The following is a 16,565-nucleotide window of genomic DNA, read 5'->3' on the forward strand; positions in this document are numbered from 1 at the left end:
CCTCTGTTCCCCGCCCATTCTCTTGCCCTCCCTCTTCCCAGGCCCACCAGGAGACAGCAGCCGATGAGGTAAGCCTCCTATCTAGACTGGCAAAAAGAGCTTAGTTGGAAAGGTGCCAGCATGAGCCCTTTGGATAAGGCTTTGGGCACTGGAGCCCGAGCATGGGGGTGTGGGATGACCACACGGCTCCCAGCATTCCTTGGGGGCCTGATGCTGGGCCCTGCCTGCCCACTGCTTCTTCTCAGGAAGGGGGTGTTTAACCTTGGACACTCCTGCTGAGCTGGCAGCAAATGGCTGTGGGTATCCTAGAGTGAGCCTAGGCCTTGGCCATGGACCCCAGATTCTGGGCCTCACTCTGCTCCAACATGCTGTGTGACCCAGGCCCACTGCTATTCCTCTCTGGGCTTCAGTTTTCTCATCTGAGAAATAGCTTGGCTCTGGGTTGGTGGGAGTTGAAGGGCGAGGCCTATTTGATAGGATGTCTACCTTTGTGCTCCCTTGACTCCACCCAAGACACCTGTGATGTTCTTGTGCTTGGTGTGTGTATGGGGTAGGGAATGGGGTGGAGAGGGCTGCTCCTGGGGTCTCAGACCTGACCTTTCGGCTGATCCTTCCCTTTCAGTGCCCACCCTGTGTCCAGGGTACCCAGGAGAGCAACGTAAGTGCATAGGGGTGTGTTGGGTGGGAGCTGGGCGTGGGCGTTGCCTAGAGGTTGGCTTGGCAGTTTCCTGGTTAAGGACAAGGGGATCTTTGTGCCCTTTTACACTCTCTCCTTGCCCATCACCCCATCCCTGCCAATCCAGGGCCACGTGGAAGGCAGCCTTATGCCCTGCAATCTGGGCAATGTATTGGGATCCAGGGTGGAATGGTGACGGGGTGGTGGCAGCAGAATCGGGGCCTTGATTACACTCCCCACAAGGACTCAGGCCTGCTTTTCTTGGAAGATTTCCTGTGTCATCTTGGAGACAGAGAAGGTGAAGGACTGGCTCAGGGAGACACAGCCCAGTATTGGCTCCCAAAACCACATGTTGGCTCAGGGCCTCCCCTCCAATCCTTCTCTAGCTGGGCCTGACCCATCTTCCCTCTGGGGGGCCAGAAGGACAAGGGAAAGGGGCTCAGTGTGAGCCCAGATGGTATCCACCTGTGTCTTTTCCGTGGGCAGTATGAGTCACCACTTTCCCATAGCCTGACATTCTGAGTTGACACGCCGCATTGATCCAGAGAGGGCACAGCCCCCACTCCCCTCAGCTCTAAGCCCCTGGCCTGGGGGAACATTAGGAAGTACCCTCTTTGCTGCCTGCCCCTCTTTCCTCCACCAAATTCAGTACTCCACCAAATCCGGTAAGGCTGATGGTCCCCAGATGTTCAGGAGTTGCCATGGCAACCGAGCAGCCATATTATCCTAGCAACTAGGGGGTGGAGCTAGCCAAAGTCAGGTTAGAGAAGGTAGGTCAGACCCCTCTGGAAGCCTGACAGCATTAGGGCATAAAATCAGCATGTTTGTTGGCCTGGGAAGCAGAGCAGGAGCTGGGATTCAGGCGGTTGGTCCAGCCACCATGCTGTGTGACCCTGGCTAAATTGCTTGCCCTCTCTGGGCCCCTGGTCTCCTCTCCTTCCTGACATGATTACATCCTCTCTCCTCTGTCCCCTCAGGTCACAATTGGCCCCTCTGGCCCCCAGGTGAGTCCCAGATGGAGAACAGGACACTCCTGCCCTCTTCAGTGGTGCTAGCCCATCTCACAGCATGTGGCCCCTTGGCTGTGTCTTTATATAAGGGCTCCCCAAGCCTGCAAAGGTGTGGGGTGATTAGATGTGCATGTGTGTTGGAGACAGTAGGTGGTTGTGTGTATATAAGGATGTTAAGAACTGCCCTTTTCTGAGGGTCCACTGTGTATCGGGCCCTGGGTCACCCATGTGCACTCTGACCTTCCTGAACCCCCTCAGGCATCTTGTGGGGTGGGTACTACCATTTTACTTCAGGGAAAACCGAGGCCCAGCTGTACGCACATGTGTGACTGATGTGTCAGTGATTGTGTGTGTGTGAGGCTATGGGCATTTCTGGACATGTTTGTATGTGTGCAACCCACACTGGTGGGGGTGAACCCGTATACCCATGGGTGCAAATGTGAGATCTCACACTCAAGTGTGCCTGTGAGTATATGACGTAATTCTCGGGGCCACCTTCCTCTGCGTGCTAAGTGGCGCTGAACACTTTACCTGCAGGGTTATATTTCTTCCTCACCACAGTCCCTTGAGGTAGGTGCTAACATGAATCCCATTTTATTGATGAAGACACTGAGGCTCAGAGAGGTCACATGACTGGCCCTGAGTCACATGCTAATAAGCGGTGGAGGTAGGATTTGAATTCAGGCAGTCTGACACTCACCATCACGGGTTTCTGCCACTCCACACGTGTGTGTCTACACACATGTGTCCTGTGCCCCTGGGTGTGCTGCGTGTGAGCTAGCATGCTTGGGTAGGGGTGTGGGGGAAGAGATACCTTGTGCGTGAGACTATAGATTTGCCAAATATAGCCTTTTGGGGTGGGAGGGACACTCAGATGAATGCATATGGAATCCATATGCTGTGTGTGAGGTGGGGGTTGGGGAGGGCTGTGCCCATGTGTGGTGGATGCGTGGAGAGGACCAGACTGGGGAGAGCTTCCTCTAGGCTCTTATGTCCCCTTCTGGTCCCAGCCCTTGTTTTACTCTCATCCACAGGGAGTGAAAGGTGAGCGCGGCCTGCCTGGTCCATCAGGACCCAAGGGAGAGAAGGGAGCCCGGGTAAGTGCCTCAGCCACGGCCACAGCAGGACCTTCCCAGCTGTGCCCTGGGGTTGGGCTGGGCTGTGAGCCATCATCCTATCATCTCAGCTAGAAACCTGCAGCCTGGCCCAAATGGGAGATGAAGGCCAGGGTCTCTCCTGGGGTTACTGTGTAGAAACCTCTATTTTCTAGGGGGACCTGGGACTGTGGGGTTCCTGTGCCCATCCTTCTCAAAACAGGTCTAGGTGACTCCCCGAGGAGGCTGCCCTGATCCCTTGCTCCCTACCCCTACCTCTAGGGCAATGACTGTGTTCGAATCTCCCCGGATGCTCCGCTTCAGGTAAGATCTGGAGGAGGGGGCTACTTTAGGGCCAATATGGACCCAGCCTCTAGGGAAGGGGCTGTGCCCTCAGAAGCCTGTGGGGTGACCCAGGCCCCTCTCAACACCTTATCTCCCTGCTCAGTGCTCAGAAGGCCCGAAGGGAGAGAAGGGGGAGTCAGGAGCCTTGGTGAGCATGGGATCAGGGACAGGGTGGGGCTGTGGAGTCCTGGCCCAGCCTCCCCCCACCTCCTCTTTCCTCACCTCTCTTTTGTGTCCTTCCTGATCTCAGGGACCCTCAGGACTCCCAGGCTCCACAGGCCAGAAGGTAATGGGCCTGGATTTTGAAGGGTGGGTGCCAGGGAGGTCTGCGAATCCTGCAGACATGAGGAGGGAGGTGTCCAAAGTCAATCTAGAGGATAGTGTCATTGGGCCCAGAGTTGGCAGGGCCCTCCAGACCTCTCAGTCATCTTGCCTTGTCCAAATTCCCACCAGACCTGGAGGGAAAAGCCACAGACTCTCCGAGTGAGTGGCCTGGCTGGTTTGGAAGTTCTTTCTGTTGCCTACCCTACTCTGAAGCCATTCAGTCTCTGGGGAGGCTGAGACCACAGGTCCAGAAAGCAGTCATCCCTCACCAGATGGAGCTGTCCTGGTTCTTCCAGCCCCTTCCCTTACCCCTAACCACTTTGACTCTTCCTTCTTCAGGGCCAGAAAGGCGAGAAGGGAGATGGAGGCATCAAGGGCTCGCCGGGAAAGCCAGGCCGAGATGTATGGTGCTCAGGACCCTTCCCCATCATAACCCCCACATCCCTCAGCACGTAGTCTTGAAATGCAGAAATATAACCGTCAGAATCCTACCCACTACCCTGCTCAGAGAGGAGAACAGAGACCCAAGGAGGGGAGGGCTGTGTCCTAGGAGGGGCCTCCTGATTCCCAGCCTAAGAGATCTGACCTCTAATGCCCCTGAGGTTCACATCTGATGAACCTGGGGGCACTGGGCGGAGTCTGGCTTTGGGGCGGGGCAGTGAGGGCAGGCAACTGGGTATTTACACGGCCCAGCAGGACTTCTGCCCCAGGGAGGTGCCAGGCAGGCCTTGGCCGTCCTTACACCCTGCCCCCCATCCACAGGGCCGGCCAGGAGAAATCTGTGTCATAGGGCCCAAAGGGCAGAAGGTGAGTTGTGGCCGTTTGAGGGGTAGAGTGGGTGGTGGGGCTGAGGCGGCTGCTCTCTCACACCCACTTTATGTTTGTGCCAGGGAGACCCTGGCTTTGTTGGGCCCGAGGGGCTGGCAGGAGAGCCTGGGCCCCCTGGCCTCCCTGGGCCCCCAGGGATAGGACTTCCTGGGACTCCGGTGAGTACCCCAGCCCCTCTACCATCCTTCCCTCAGAGACCCTTCTCCTGCCTGGCCAGGAGTGGGGAGGTAAGGCTCAGTCCTGGGGGTCCTGGTTGGGGGAAAGGACCAGTATGGATCTCACTGGAATGCAAAGGCCCTGGGAAGCCCCTGCCTGACCCTGTTTCTTTCCTCAGGGGGACCCGGGTGGCCCACCAGGCCCCAAGGGAGACAAGGTAAGCACATACAGAAGCAGGGACATGTGCAGGAGCTCCTGCTGGGTGGGAGGAGAGATGAGAATGGGGACAGGGGCGGCTGGGGTGGGGAAGGGACAATGGGGCTGGGCTCCTCGTGGGCAGTGTCCCCATCCCAGTGCTTGCTGACGAGGGAGGCTTGGCCTGGGTTCCAGGCATTGGGATGGGCAGGCCCAAGTCTGGTAATGACCACAGTGATCTTCACTGGAGGGCCTGGCCTAAGCTCATTTTAGGGCCTTGTGCCTTAAAGAGCAGAAAGCCCTAGAAATGTCTGTCCACTGTGGCTTCAGTAGGGTCACCTAGATCACCCTGCAACGTGCTGCATTGGGGAAGGGGCACACAGAGGCCTCATTTTCCCCCTTGCTTTGCAACCAGAAGGACTTGATTTAGGTAGGGAGAAGGACAGGCAACAGGAAGGGAATGTTTGTTGACAAAATAGACCAAGAGGAGATGGGAGGTTTGGCAGGATTGTCCTGCCATCCAGAGAGGGGACTGGATGGGGAAGGGGTGGATGGGCTGAGGTCAAGGCCACAAACCTCCCCCTTAACCCTTTCTTCTGACCACAGGGCAGCTCCGGGGTGCCGGGAAAGGAAGGTCCTGGCGGGAAGCCTGTGAGTGACCCCAGGCCAGTGAGGGAGGGAGGGCACTGCCCACCATGACCAGGTCTGCACTACCAAGGCCACCAGAGGGAGGGGCCTCGGTCCACAGGTCCTCTCTGCCTGGGCAGTAATGCTCACTACTTCTCCAACAGGGGAAGCCAGGGGTGCCGGGGCTGAAGGGAGAGAAGGTGAGTCCCAGACCTGGTTGCCCGAGAGTGGGGTGGGAGCGCGAGCCTCTCTCTGAAGGTGACACTGAGCATCAAGGGTGCTGGGCTCTGGGACACCCTCCTCCACCTTTTTTTTCCTGTGGCATGCGTGTGTGATTACTAAATAAAGAGCCTGGCTTGGGAGTTACACAGCTGAGTTCAGATCCCATCTTGGCCATGCACATGAACGTGGCAAGTAAATGAACTTCTCTCTTGGCTCAAGTTTCACATCTCTAAATGGGGCACAACGATTTGTTATGGCTTGTCATGAGGATGTAGTTTTGTGATGTCCAGGAATCATAAGTTGAATGAATGAGTCTGTTGAACAGAAAGTCCCTCCAGTGTTCCTGCTGTCCACTTTGATGTTGGGAGAAGGGCCCTGGCCCACCCCATGTCTAGAGCTCCTTGTCTGACCCAGGGCCTCAGCCCTAACTTGTCCACTCACAGTCTCTCCCTTCTGCTAGGGTGACCCCTGTGAAGTGTGCCCAACACTGCCTAAAGGGTTCCAGAACTTTGTGGGGCTCCCTGGAAAGCCAGGGCCCAAGGGAGAACCAGGTGATCCTGCACCAGCTAGGGTGAGTGCCCTGGGTGGCCATTCTGGGACTCCACAAAAAACCTGGGGTGGGTAATCATGGAGAGGAGTTGGGCCGAGGTGCTGGGAACTTCTCATGGCCATAGAGACGTTGTGGGCAGAGAGTCTAGGCTCTTAGATCAGGGGTGTCTGGGACTGAACCATAGAGTTTAGGGTTGGGCTAGAAGGTCACCTCAGGTCTCCATGGCAACCAACCAGGGTCCTTGAGCCAAGGCTTAAGATGCCTTTTGGGCAAGTTGGGGTAGAGCCAATGCTTATAGTGAGTGAGGCTGTGCCCTTCTCCTGGGATTGGGTGTTAGTTGGGGTGGAGGAAAGGAGTAAGCAGGGCTGGATTTGGGTCTTAGCCTGGACTCAGAACCCCACTCCCTCATAGACCATTTCTTTCAGGATGGCCTGGGAACTATTGGACAAAAAGGTGATCGGGTATGTATAGGCATTTTCCGGTGGGGTGTCAGCCTGGCCTCATTTCCTCCATCTGTTATAAGGTTTGATGAGCCGTGGCCCTGGGGTGCTGACCTTGAACCCCCTGGCACCCCTGGGTATTTGAAGGGTTTGTGGTGTGTGACATTGCTGTCCTCATATATGGCTAGGAAGTTTGGGGTGCCCCAACATACTCAGTCTCAGCCTATAAACCTTTTCTTCCTGCAGGGAGACCCCGGCATCCAAGGCCTCAAAGGAGAGAAGGTGAGGGACCCCATCCTCTGGCTGCCCCCGTCTGACTCGTGGGAGCCTTTCTGATCCCTTCTTTTCCTTCCCCAGGGGGAGCCCTGCTTGTCCTGCAGCTCAGCTGTAGCGGCCCAGCATCTTGGGCCTTCTACAGGAGCCAAAGGAGACGTGGGCCCTCCTGGTCTCGGTTTGCCTGGCCTTCCGGTGAGTGACTGCTTCCTCCTAGCCAGGCCAGGCCAGGCCAACCCATCCTTGTCACACTGGTGGCCTCCCTGACTCCCTAAGCCCAGAGTCTCAAAGCAGAGACCAAGAGGGAGGCCTGGAGGCAGGTGTCCCAGGTCTATAGCCTGGTCTCTCCCTCTACCCCTGTGCTAACCCAGGACTCCCTCTTAGAATCTCTGCGTGCCCAGCTGTATAACAGAAGTAACTGTCCAGTGACCTGCAGGCTTGTAGGATTCGTTATTCCGAGCTGGCATTTCTCGGTGGACACTGGGACCCATGGAGTCTTGGAGGAATGGGAGTTGGGGGATGCTGTGACTGTGACTTGCTTGTTTTTCAGGGGAAAGTTGGGGCTCCAGGGCCAACAGGGCTGAAAGGAGAGAAGGTGAGACCTGATTAGATGTCAGGGACACAGGGACTTCTTGGCAGGGAGGCAAGGGAGGGGAGCCGCTGGGTGGGGGATAGGGACAATATAGACAAGAGATAAAACTGTAAATCCACAGAGAAGTAAATTCATCAGTGTTTTGCAGACTGGAGTCAAAGAATTTATTTCTGAGGGCCTGCATGTTCTCCAAGAGAGTTCCTTAGTGTTGTACTTTTAATTTACTGATAATCCAAAACAATTATGGACATTCGAGACCACCTTATAATAAAATAATAGCCTTTACACTTCTTTACCACTTACTCTGTGCCAAGCAGCATTCTAAGGGCTTGTACATGTGTTGACTTGTTTCCTCCTCCCAAAACTTTATGGTCTAGGTCCTCCATTACTCCCATTTTATGGAAGAAAAAGAGGTCCAGAAGGCCAAGTAAATTGCCCAAAGTCACACGGGTGTTTGGGTGCAGACCTAGGATTTGAGCCCAGCGAGTCTGATTCCAGAGTCTGTCATCGTCGCTACTCCGATGGGTCACTCAATTTCAGTGCCCGTGTGAACGTTTATATTTGCGTCTGCGTTGGAGACAAATGACAACATCGAACTTATAACACAGTCTTACTCAAATGAGGGGTTCTGTGGGTGTACGAGTGTTCAAGTGTGAGAAACACAGGGATGTATGTTCAGACTCAGCTCTACCAGCTCTACACCTGTCATTTCTCAAATGGAGCTTTGCACTCCCACCCATACCTGCTTCCTCTTCCGGTCTTCCCCAGCTGCATAAATGGCATATACCCAGCTCCTCAAACCTCCTCAGACCCGAAACCCAGCAGCATCCTTGATTCCTCCCATCCCCACATCACCCACATCATCTCCTCCATCCGAAAGCTCTGCCACCGCATCTCTCAATTCCCCCCACTTTGCTCACCTCCATGACCGCCATTTCGTCTGGGTCCCCATCATCTTTCACCTGGATGGTGGCGGCAGCTGCCTACCTGGCCACTGCTGCTCTCAGACTTGTCATCCAGTAGCTAATGTGGCTTTGTGTGTGTCGGAGGGGAACTCAGGTTACATTGTTTCCCTGCTCAAAATCCTCCCATGACTCGACTTTGTATGGAAGGCCTGCTGTGCCTCACATGACCCTGAATGCCTGGTCGTGCCTGCCCCTGCAGGTTCATCTGGCCCTCCTCTCCCCTTTCCTGCGCTTCTGATGTGCTGCCCTCCTTCCTTCCCAGAACATGTCAAGAATGTTCCCACCTCTTAGATTTTGTACTTGTGGCTCCCACTGTCTAGAACGTTTTTCCTCTCTACCTCCCCCCAGTCTTTCATTGACTGACTTTAGTCTCGTCTTTCTGATAACTGTGGTTAACCCTTCTCCGACCGTCCTGTCTAAAACAGCCTCCCCTGCCTTCTTTGTCTGATCACCCTGTTTCTTTCTTTCACAGCACTCATTGCTTTTCACAGTTACTATTATTTAAAGGTTCTTGGTGTCCCCACAAGGGTGTAAGCTCCACAGGCGTGTTTGTCTGCACTGTTCACCACTACATACCGGCACCTCGCCCAGTGCGCAGCACTTCCGGGGGTCCAGCCAATGGCTGTCGGAGAAATGAACTCCTGATCTTTGTGTGCTGGGCCAGGGCAAAGGGTGGGGCTGGGATTCCGCAAAGTGAGGCTGGGAGCAGAAGCAGGCTGGCTACAGACTCTCCAAGAGACCTTGAGGAAATTCCTTTCCCTCTCTGGGTCTCAGTTTCCCTAGCCAGGAGATGAGGAGGGTAGACAGGGGGTCCCAAGTTGCTATTCTGGTAGTTTGGGAGTGACCTAGCATCTGTATGTTTCCCAACTTTGACCCTGTGTTCTCTGCTTTGCTCTCAGGGTAATTTTGGGGAGGCAGGGCCAGCCGGCAGTCCGGTAGGTGTGCTTTGGATGGCAACAGCTCTGGGGAGGAGGACAAGGTGGGAGGTGGGGAGATGATAGGCCTGGGCAGCATGGCCCAGGCAGCTGCTGGGGATCACACATGGCTTCTTTTAGGGGGTGGGTAATTACATATATTGACTTACTTATTTAAATGGGGATTGAACTTAGGACCTCGTGCATGCTAAGCGCCTACTCTACCACTGAGCTATACCTGCCCCCCAACATGGCTTCGTATCACACAGGGGCCTCCAGGACCAGTGGGACCCACAGGCATCAAAGGGGAGAAGGTGAGTCTGAAGACATTCCCCGCACTGCAGCCAGGGCCAGCTTCCTAAACACGCGCTCATCTTCCTCTACTTCAGATCCTCCAAGGCTCCCCACTGCCTGAGGGTAACATCTGATTTCTCAGCAGGAATTTCAAGACCCCTGAGGCCTTGGCCCCCACCTTCCTTTCTTACCAGTTTTCCAACAATCTCTTTTGAGATATCCCTTGCCCAGCAGACGTGCTACATCAGGCCTGGCCACACTCCCCAGCCCGAGTCCCCCAGCCTTGTGTGTCCTTGCTTGGCAGGGGGAGCCTTGTGAGGCATGCCTCACCCTGTCTGAGCGTCAGGATGAGGACAGCCACGTGGTGGCCTTGCCTGGGCCTCCTGGAGAGAAAGGGGAGCCTGGGCCTCCAGGCTTTGGGCTGCCAGGAAAACAGGTGAGTTCTGGGGCCTGTGGAGGAGGGACGTAGGCAGGGCTTGAGAGGGGTGGGCTGCCTGGGTCTCCCAGCTCCCTGCGAAGTGGGGAGTAGGTGGGAGTGTGTGGAGGGGCCGGGGCCTCTGTCCTCAGAGGGCTCTGGCCTGACAGGCCCCTGCCCTTCATCCTGGGATGCAGCGTGCAGAAAGAGCACCACCTGGGACCACACAAACCTGAGCTCAAAGTCCAGCTCTGCCTTTTAGTGGCACTTTGACTTGGGCAAGTCACTTTCCATGTCTGTGCCTCTGTTTCCTGCACACAGTGTTGTTGTAAAGCCTGGGACAAGCATTCAGGAAGTGAGCATCACCACCCTGGTGACTACTGTTATCACTGCCCGGCTCACAGCAGCGAACACTGACAGAGTGTATACTGTGGCTTACGCACTGCCTCACACACATCAGCTCGTCTCATCTCACAAGAACCCTACTGAGTAGAAGCCTATGCCCTTTTTTATCATCCCCATTTGGCAGATGAGGAAACTGAGGCACAGAGAGGTTAAGTAACTTGCCAGGCTCACTTAGGCAGGGAGTCTGGCTCAAGACTTCTCTTAATTGACCCAGCATTGCTTCACTAGAATGAGAGCAGAGGCTTTGGTCTGTTTGGTATACTGTACAGTCCCAGGTCTCACACAGAGCCAGACACTGGGCAGTGTCTAGTATGAGTGAGTGGGTGCTGGAATGTTTTCTCCTCAGGGCAAGGCTGGAGAGCGTGGACTGAAGGGGCAGAAGGTGAGAGAATTCAGTGGGCACCACCTCCTCGCAGATGCCCTCCCTGCCTCTTATTCCTGATTGCCCAGTGCCCACTCTCTACTCCCTGCCCAGCCCCCAGCCCCAGTGAAGGGCTCTTTGAGGGCCTACAGGTCCCAGGAGGGCACCGTGCTCCCAGCTGGGTCACCTCTGCCCTCCTTGAACCCAACTCCTTACAGGGTGATGCTGGGAATCCTGGAGATCCTGGAACACCAGGCACCATAGGGCAGCCGGGACTGTCGGGAGAGCCTGGGGTTCGCGGCCCTGCAGGGCCAAAAGGAGAAAAGGTCAGGCAAACGGGGTAGGGTGCAGTTTGTTGCATGTGCAAAAAGAGATCAAGCTGAGAGCTAACGAGGGGAAGGACTTTGGGGTCAGGCTGTGAGCCTTCCCCTACGGGATGCCAGAATCCCTGGGTGGAGAAGCGATTCTGGGAGAGCTAGGAGTGTCGGGGGCCTGTTTTGAGATCCCAGGCTGAGGTGGGGGCAGCGGAGGGGCAGAGCTCTCCAAAGGGCACTAGGATCTGCTTTTTGATGTCTCCTCTGGGCCTGGCCACCAGCCCTGGCTCACTAGCTCTTGGCTGTGCCCGGCTCTCACCAGGGTGATGGCTGCACTGCCTGCCCCAGCCTGCAGGGGGCGTTGACCAACATGGCGGGATTGCCTGGGAAGCCAGGCCCGAAAGGAGACCCGGGGCCAGAAGGTGTTGGCCGGCCTGGTAAACCGGTGAGTTCTGGCTACCTGCCCTCTCGTCCTTCCCTCCCTGGGCTTTCCTTCTCTCCCTCCTTCCCCCTTTCCCTGCAGGATCCATGGGTCACCTGTGTCTTTTAGGGCCAGCCTGGTCTACCAGGAGTTCAAGGGCCCCCAGGACTGAAAGGCCTACAGGTATGTGTGGATGTGGGGTCCTGAGCTACAGCTGTGTGGGTGAGTATGTGTAGGGGGAGATACACTGGGGCAGTGGGCCTGGAGTGGAGAAGGATCAGCTGCAGAGTAGGGAGAAGGTAGAGATGGAGGAGGTCAAGGAGGAGGAGCTGGGGCAGGGGCAGGGATGAAGGGTGAGTGGGGCGTCTCAAGCTCAGGCTTGTCTTTCTGCCTCTTCAGGGAGAGCCTGGGCCTCCAGGAGTGGGAGTCCCGGGGCCCCAGGTGAGTCTCCAGCCTTACCTTTGCCCACTTACCTCCCAGCACTTCCATAAGCCAGCAGCTCACTCCAGTCTGCCGCCAGATGCTCAGGGCACAGCTCTGGGATAAGGAATTGGGCAGCAGCCCTGGCCTGCCGATGCTTCTGTCTGGGACTTTGGTTTTGACCCCCTGCCCCTCTCTGACCCTTAGTGCCTCCTTGTGGAGCTCTCCTGAGTTTGGGCTGGCAGATTCCCCACCCCAGGCCAGGTCTGCCGGTGGGGCAGTTTGGCTTGGGCAGGTTGGCTTGGACAGCTTTGGCCCAGTCTGCCTTTTCTGACTTGCAGGGGGAGCCTGGAGTCCAGGGTCTGCCTGGCATTCAGGTACGTCTGCCCTGGGCCTGGAGGAAATTGGCAGGGGAAGGGACCACTCCAGGACAGAGGTAACTAACTGTGCTTCCATCTGCAGGGGCTTCGGGGACCTCGGGGACCACCTGGCCCTGCTGGAGAGAAGGGTGCCAAGGTGAGCCTCTGCCTCCTTGGGCACTAGGCTTGCCATGCTTCGCAGTGTCCTGGCCGTGGGCACAGGGGATGTGGGAACTGAGTGATGCCTGTCAGGGGGCTGCCCAAGGCCTAGTCTCACTTGCTGGATAGTAGCTAGCTTCAAATTCTGCCCCCACAACCTTTGTACCCTCTCTTCCACAGGGATCTCCAGGGGTGAAAGGAGCCACTGGACCTGTGGGACCTCCTGGTGCCAGTGTCTCTGGGCCTCCGGTAGGCGCCCTCTCTGTGCTCCACACTGGGGACATTGCTGGGACCAAGGGCGTTGCCTCTGGGAAGAGGGCACGGGCCTGACCCTGCCAGTCCCAGCAGCATTGGGGATGGGAGGAGAGCAGCCTCAACCTAGCCCAGCCTTGGAGAAGGAAGACCACACTGTTTCGAAGGAGCACCTGAATAATGACAATATTGAACACCACCATTTTTTGAGCAGTGACGGTGCCAAGGCCCTGTGCTAAGCTCCAAACAGAGTCACTTAATCCTCACAATAGCTCTGTAAGGTAACAGCTAGTATTATACCAATTTTGCAGATGAGGAAACTGAAGGTCAGAGAGTGAGGAGACAGAGCCAGGACTTGAACCCAAGTCCGTCTGACTCAGAGCCCATGAGTTCACTCCCCCAACCCCACCACAAACCTTGGAGTTATTCAGGATCATCCAAAACAGAGCTGCCCAGTAGATCTTTGTGATGATGGCAAATGTTCTATTCTGCCCTGCCTGAGATGTAGCCACCAGCCCCATGCCTCTACTGAGCGCTCAAAATGTAGCTAGTGTGACTGAAGAACTAAAATTTACATCTCATTCAATTTTAATTATTTTATTATTCTTTAATTTAAAAAAACTGGAGGGGGAAGAGGCAATTAGGTTTATTTATTTTTGATGGAGGTACTGGGGATCGAACATAGGACCTCATGCATGCTAAGCACGCACTCTACCACTGAGCTATTATACCCTCCCCCACTCAATTTTGATTATTTTAAATTTAAGTAGCCACACATGGCTATTGGCTACCATACTGGGCAGCACAGATATATCTAGGTCAGCAGTACTTCCTACCTCATTCCCCTCAAGGACCTCCCTTTATTACTGTCTCACCAATCACTCCCATGTTTTGAAAGATGTGTCTGTGGAACAAATTGCATAGATTAAGTAATAATAAATGTGTTGCCTTATTTTTATTCATCAAAGACCTGTATAATAGTCAGCTTCGACTCCACATGAACTCACTAGAATTTTACAAGATTATATAATTCTAGCCTCAACCAAAGAAATGCTACCTTTCAGCCAGCCTGTTCCATGCCAGGTCTTGGGCAAATGTATAATTTTCCTTAGGCTTTTGATGATGTTGAAAATAGCCCAGTGAACCGTATCTTTTCTATCTTTATGGTTCCCTAGAGAAATTCCAATCCCAGTTTGGGGATCACTGATGGATTCCTCCTGAGCGTGTGCGGAAGCCCAGAGGGGCCAGTCTCACCCAGGTGCCTGCAGTCAGTCTGTTTTGCCTAGCAGAACTGGGTAGTCAGGGTCCCCGCCTGTCCCAGGGAGCCCCCGATAAAAGCAGAGGTAAAGATGAAGGTGGCCCTGGTTCTTAAGGAGCTTCGAGTCCCACGTGGGAAGGTGGCATGACCTGCAGGACAACAGCCATCAAAATGCCCTGTGTGGCTGGCTGACCTCTCCAGACTGTCATCCCTCAGGCTGAATCCCATCCAGGAGACTTCCTAGTCCTGAACCCACACTCACTAGTTGTGTGACCCTAAGTGTTGCAGAAAAATGTGTTACAGCTCAGTGGAACAGCTCAGTGTTACAGCTCGGTTGTGACAGCAACTTGGATCCAGGTGAGAGACCAAGCAGCACTTGGAGAGTTGGAGAGCTCAGGTTTATTATGCCAGCAGGCCCAGAGGAGTTAACACTCCAAGATCTAGACTCTGTCTGTAGGTTTACACAGGCTTTTATAGGCTACCAGTTTACACTTTGCAACATCATATGCAATTAAGGTATAACAAAAGTTGACTAATTAGGAACAAGCTTTGTAGAAATGGACCAATCAGGAGGAATAGAAATAACCAATCAGGAGTGAGGAGAATGGACCAATCAGGAGTGAGAGAAATAACCAATCAGAAGTGAGCTCCACGCAAATGAAGTACTACAAACAGACCAATCAGAAGTTAGGGAAATGGACCAATCAGGAGTGAAGGAAATAACCAATCAGGAGTGAGCTCAGGGAACCAATAGTATTTTAGGGATAAGTTTCACTTTCCCAGAAGTAAGCTGTATCAGAGGCAAAAAGTAAGATAAAGCCTCTGGGCCAGGGAACCCAGGTGCTGGCAGGAGAGTAGTGGCCCTGCCTGGGGGTCCTGCTGGTCTTTTTTATGGGGCTTCCCACCTCATAAGCAAGTGACAGTCTCTCAGTGTCTTCAATTCCTTGTTGACAAATCAGGGCTGAAATTCCCACCCCCTCCTTGAGTTAATGAGAGTACTTTTATGGTGGGGAGACTGTGGATCAAGCACTAAAGGGAGACAGGAGAGAGCAGACCTAGATGCTGCTGTGCTGTTGGGTCCATTACAAAAATCTCTGTAAGCCTCCACTTCCTCACCTGTGAAATGGGACAATACTGTCCTGCAGGGAGGGCTTGGGGTGGGGATTCCATCCAGTGCTCTCTGACAGGCCATTGGCCCAGGGTCTGACACCCAGAAGGTGCTCAGGAAACGCCAGTCTTCCTCCTTCTTTCTCCCCTTCTTGTCTCTTGTGCCTACAGTCTCCTCCTCTAGAACGTGGGCACAGGGGCGCGGGTTCCAGGGGAACCTGGTGCTGCTCCTGTTTGTCCTCATCCCCTGTAGAGGGGCCAGATGGCTGGCTGATGTCCAGCCTCACCCACTGACCCTGGGATCTCTCCCTTCAGGGCCCTGATGGGCAGCAAGGACAGATGGGACTTCCGGGAGCCAGAGGGATGCCGGTGAGTACTGAGTCTCGGGGCAGCAGGAAGCCATAGCTGCCCCTGCTGCCACACTCCTGTCTACTCACCTCCTGGTGTTTCTTCCCTGCAGGGTGAAAAGGGGTCGCAGGGAGAGAAGGTAAGTCCCAGGGACCTATGACCAATACTCTAAGGAAATTAGCAGCCCCTAGAGCCCCACCTGGGTCCACTCGGTTGTGTCCCTGGGCTGGAGGATGGGTGTCGAGGAGTCATCCTGGTCTCCTTGCCACCCACCAGCTCCCTGGTTCAAGGTTCCAGGAGCCCCAAACACTTCCCACTTCACCTGGTTGCTGGCCCTGCTGGCCCAGGGCTCAACCAGAATCCCAAGATACCCCTGGGGGACAGCTTCATTTTCAGATGGGTGCTGTATCACAGGACAGGGAAAGGACCTGAGTTCAGAAGGATGAGTGAGAGGACAGGGAGGTGAATGACAAGGAGAGAAGGGCACAGCAGTCAGGCTGGGCCAAGGGGAATGGGGCTGAGTTCCCGTGTATCAGTGGACAATGGTGAAGCTAAAAATGCAGTAATAGCAGGAGCTGTTGTTTGCCGAGTCATGCAGCAGGAACTCTGTATACATTCATCCATTCGTCCTCATGACAGTCTTTGCGTTTGGTATTATTTCCATTTTACAGACAAGGAGACTGAGGTTCAGAAAGGTCAAACAGATTGCCCGAGGGCACAGTAATAGAGGCAGATTCTGGATTGAAACCCTGCCCCCTCCATCTCTAGAGCCTGCTCTGCCTCCCAACTGTCGCTTTCCAGAGGGTTCTCCATCCTTGCCCTTTTCTGATAAAGGCCCTTGTCTTTTCAGGGCGAGCCAGGGGAGTGCTCCTGTCCTTCCCGAGGGGACCTTGTCTTCTCTGGCATGCCGGTAAGTGGTGCCAAGAGCCTTCCCCCCACCTGGGGGAAGAGGCCTGGCTTCCTGCCTCGTGCCCAAGGTGCCTGGGCCCCTGCGCCCCGGCCAGCTGCCTCCCCATGCAGCCCTGCGCTTGGTGTGGACGTTGCCTATAACCTCTCCCCTTCTTTTGCGACCCCCACTCCCACCCAGGGTGCTCCGGGACTTTGGATGGGCAGCTCCTCGCAGCCGGGCCCGCAGGTGTGTGTCGCTTGTCTCCTCTGTCTCTCTTGCCTGCCAGCGCCCCATGGCTTGCCCATCCTGACACCAGGCCCCCAGCGATGGGGCAGAGCTCTCTTCTGGGTCT

At 55.0% G+C, this 16,565-nt stretch overlaps 1 protein-coding gene across 5 annotated transcripts in view; it reads left to right on the forward strand.

Annotated features, from left to right (window-relative positions):
- Window positions 1-16,565, forward strand: part of COL16A1 (collagen type XVI alpha 1 chain) — a 50,910-nt gene that overhangs the window by 7,971 nt on the left and 26,374 nt on the right. For 2 of the 5 annotated variants that reach the window (XM_064493823.1, XM_031464580.2), the window contains exons 10-42: window positions 42-68; window positions 623-658; window positions 1,654-1,680; window positions 2,721-2,783; window positions 3,063-3,104; window positions 3,229-3,273; window positions 3,376-3,411; window positions 3,789-3,851; window positions 4,212-4,256; window positions 4,340-4,435; window positions 4,612-4,650; window positions 5,235-5,279; window positions 5,420-5,455; window positions 5,938-6,048; window positions 6,453-6,488; window positions 6,714-6,749; window positions 6,825-6,935; window positions 7,291-7,335; window positions 9,197-9,232; window positions 9,481-9,525; window positions 9,810-9,941; window positions 10,672-10,707; window positions 10,905-11,012; window positions 11,323-11,445; window positions 11,551-11,604; window positions 11,821-11,862; window positions 12,183-12,218; window positions 12,304-12,357; window positions 12,540-12,608; window positions 15,292-15,345; window positions 15,437-15,463; window positions 16,175-16,234; window positions 16,412-16,459. In XM_064493823.1, the coding sequence (XP_064349893.1) occupies window positions 42-68; window positions 623-658; window positions 1,654-1,680; window positions 2,721-2,783; window positions 3,063-3,104; window positions 3,229-3,273; window positions 3,376-3,411; window positions 3,789-3,851; window positions 4,212-4,256; window positions 4,340-4,435; window positions 4,612-4,650; window positions 5,235-5,279; window positions 5,420-5,455; window positions 5,938-6,048; window positions 6,453-6,488; window positions 6,714-6,749; window positions 6,825-6,935; window positions 7,291-7,335; window positions 9,197-9,232; window positions 9,481-9,525; window positions 9,810-9,941; window positions 10,672-10,707; window positions 10,905-11,012; window positions 11,323-11,445; window positions 11,551-11,604; window positions 11,821-11,862; window positions 12,183-12,218; window positions 12,304-12,357; window positions 12,540-12,608; window positions 15,292-15,345; window positions 15,437-15,463; window positions 16,175-16,234; window positions 16,412-16,459 (1,863 nt within the window). The remainder of the gene's footprint in view (window positions 1-41; window positions 69-622; window positions 659-1,653; window positions 1,681-2,720; window positions 2,784-3,062; window positions 3,105-3,228; window positions 3,274-3,375; window positions 3,412-3,788; window positions 3,852-4,211; window positions 4,257-4,339; window positions 4,436-4,611; window positions 4,651-5,234; window positions 5,280-5,419; window positions 5,456-5,937; window positions 6,049-6,452; window positions 6,489-6,713; window positions 6,750-6,824; window positions 6,936-7,290; window positions 7,336-9,196; window positions 9,233-9,480; window positions 9,526-9,809; window positions 9,942-10,671; window positions 10,708-10,904; window positions 11,013-11,322; window positions 11,446-11,550; window positions 11,605-11,820; window positions 11,863-12,182; window positions 12,219-12,303; window positions 12,358-12,539; window positions 12,609-15,291; window positions 15,346-15,436; window positions 15,464-16,174; window positions 16,235-16,411; window positions 16,460-16,565) is intronic. The other 3 variants (XM_064493825.1, XM_064493824.1, XM_064493826.1) reach the window with 3 other exon arrangements.

Source organism: Camelus dromedarius, chromosome 14, assembly GCF_036321535.1.
Source record: "Camelus dromedarius isolate mCamDro1 chromosome 14, mCamDro1.pat, whole genome shotgun sequence".
In the NCBI taxonomy this organism is placed as follows: Eukaryota; Metazoa; Chordata; class Mammalia; order Artiodactyla; family Camelidae; genus Camelus; species Camelus dromedarius.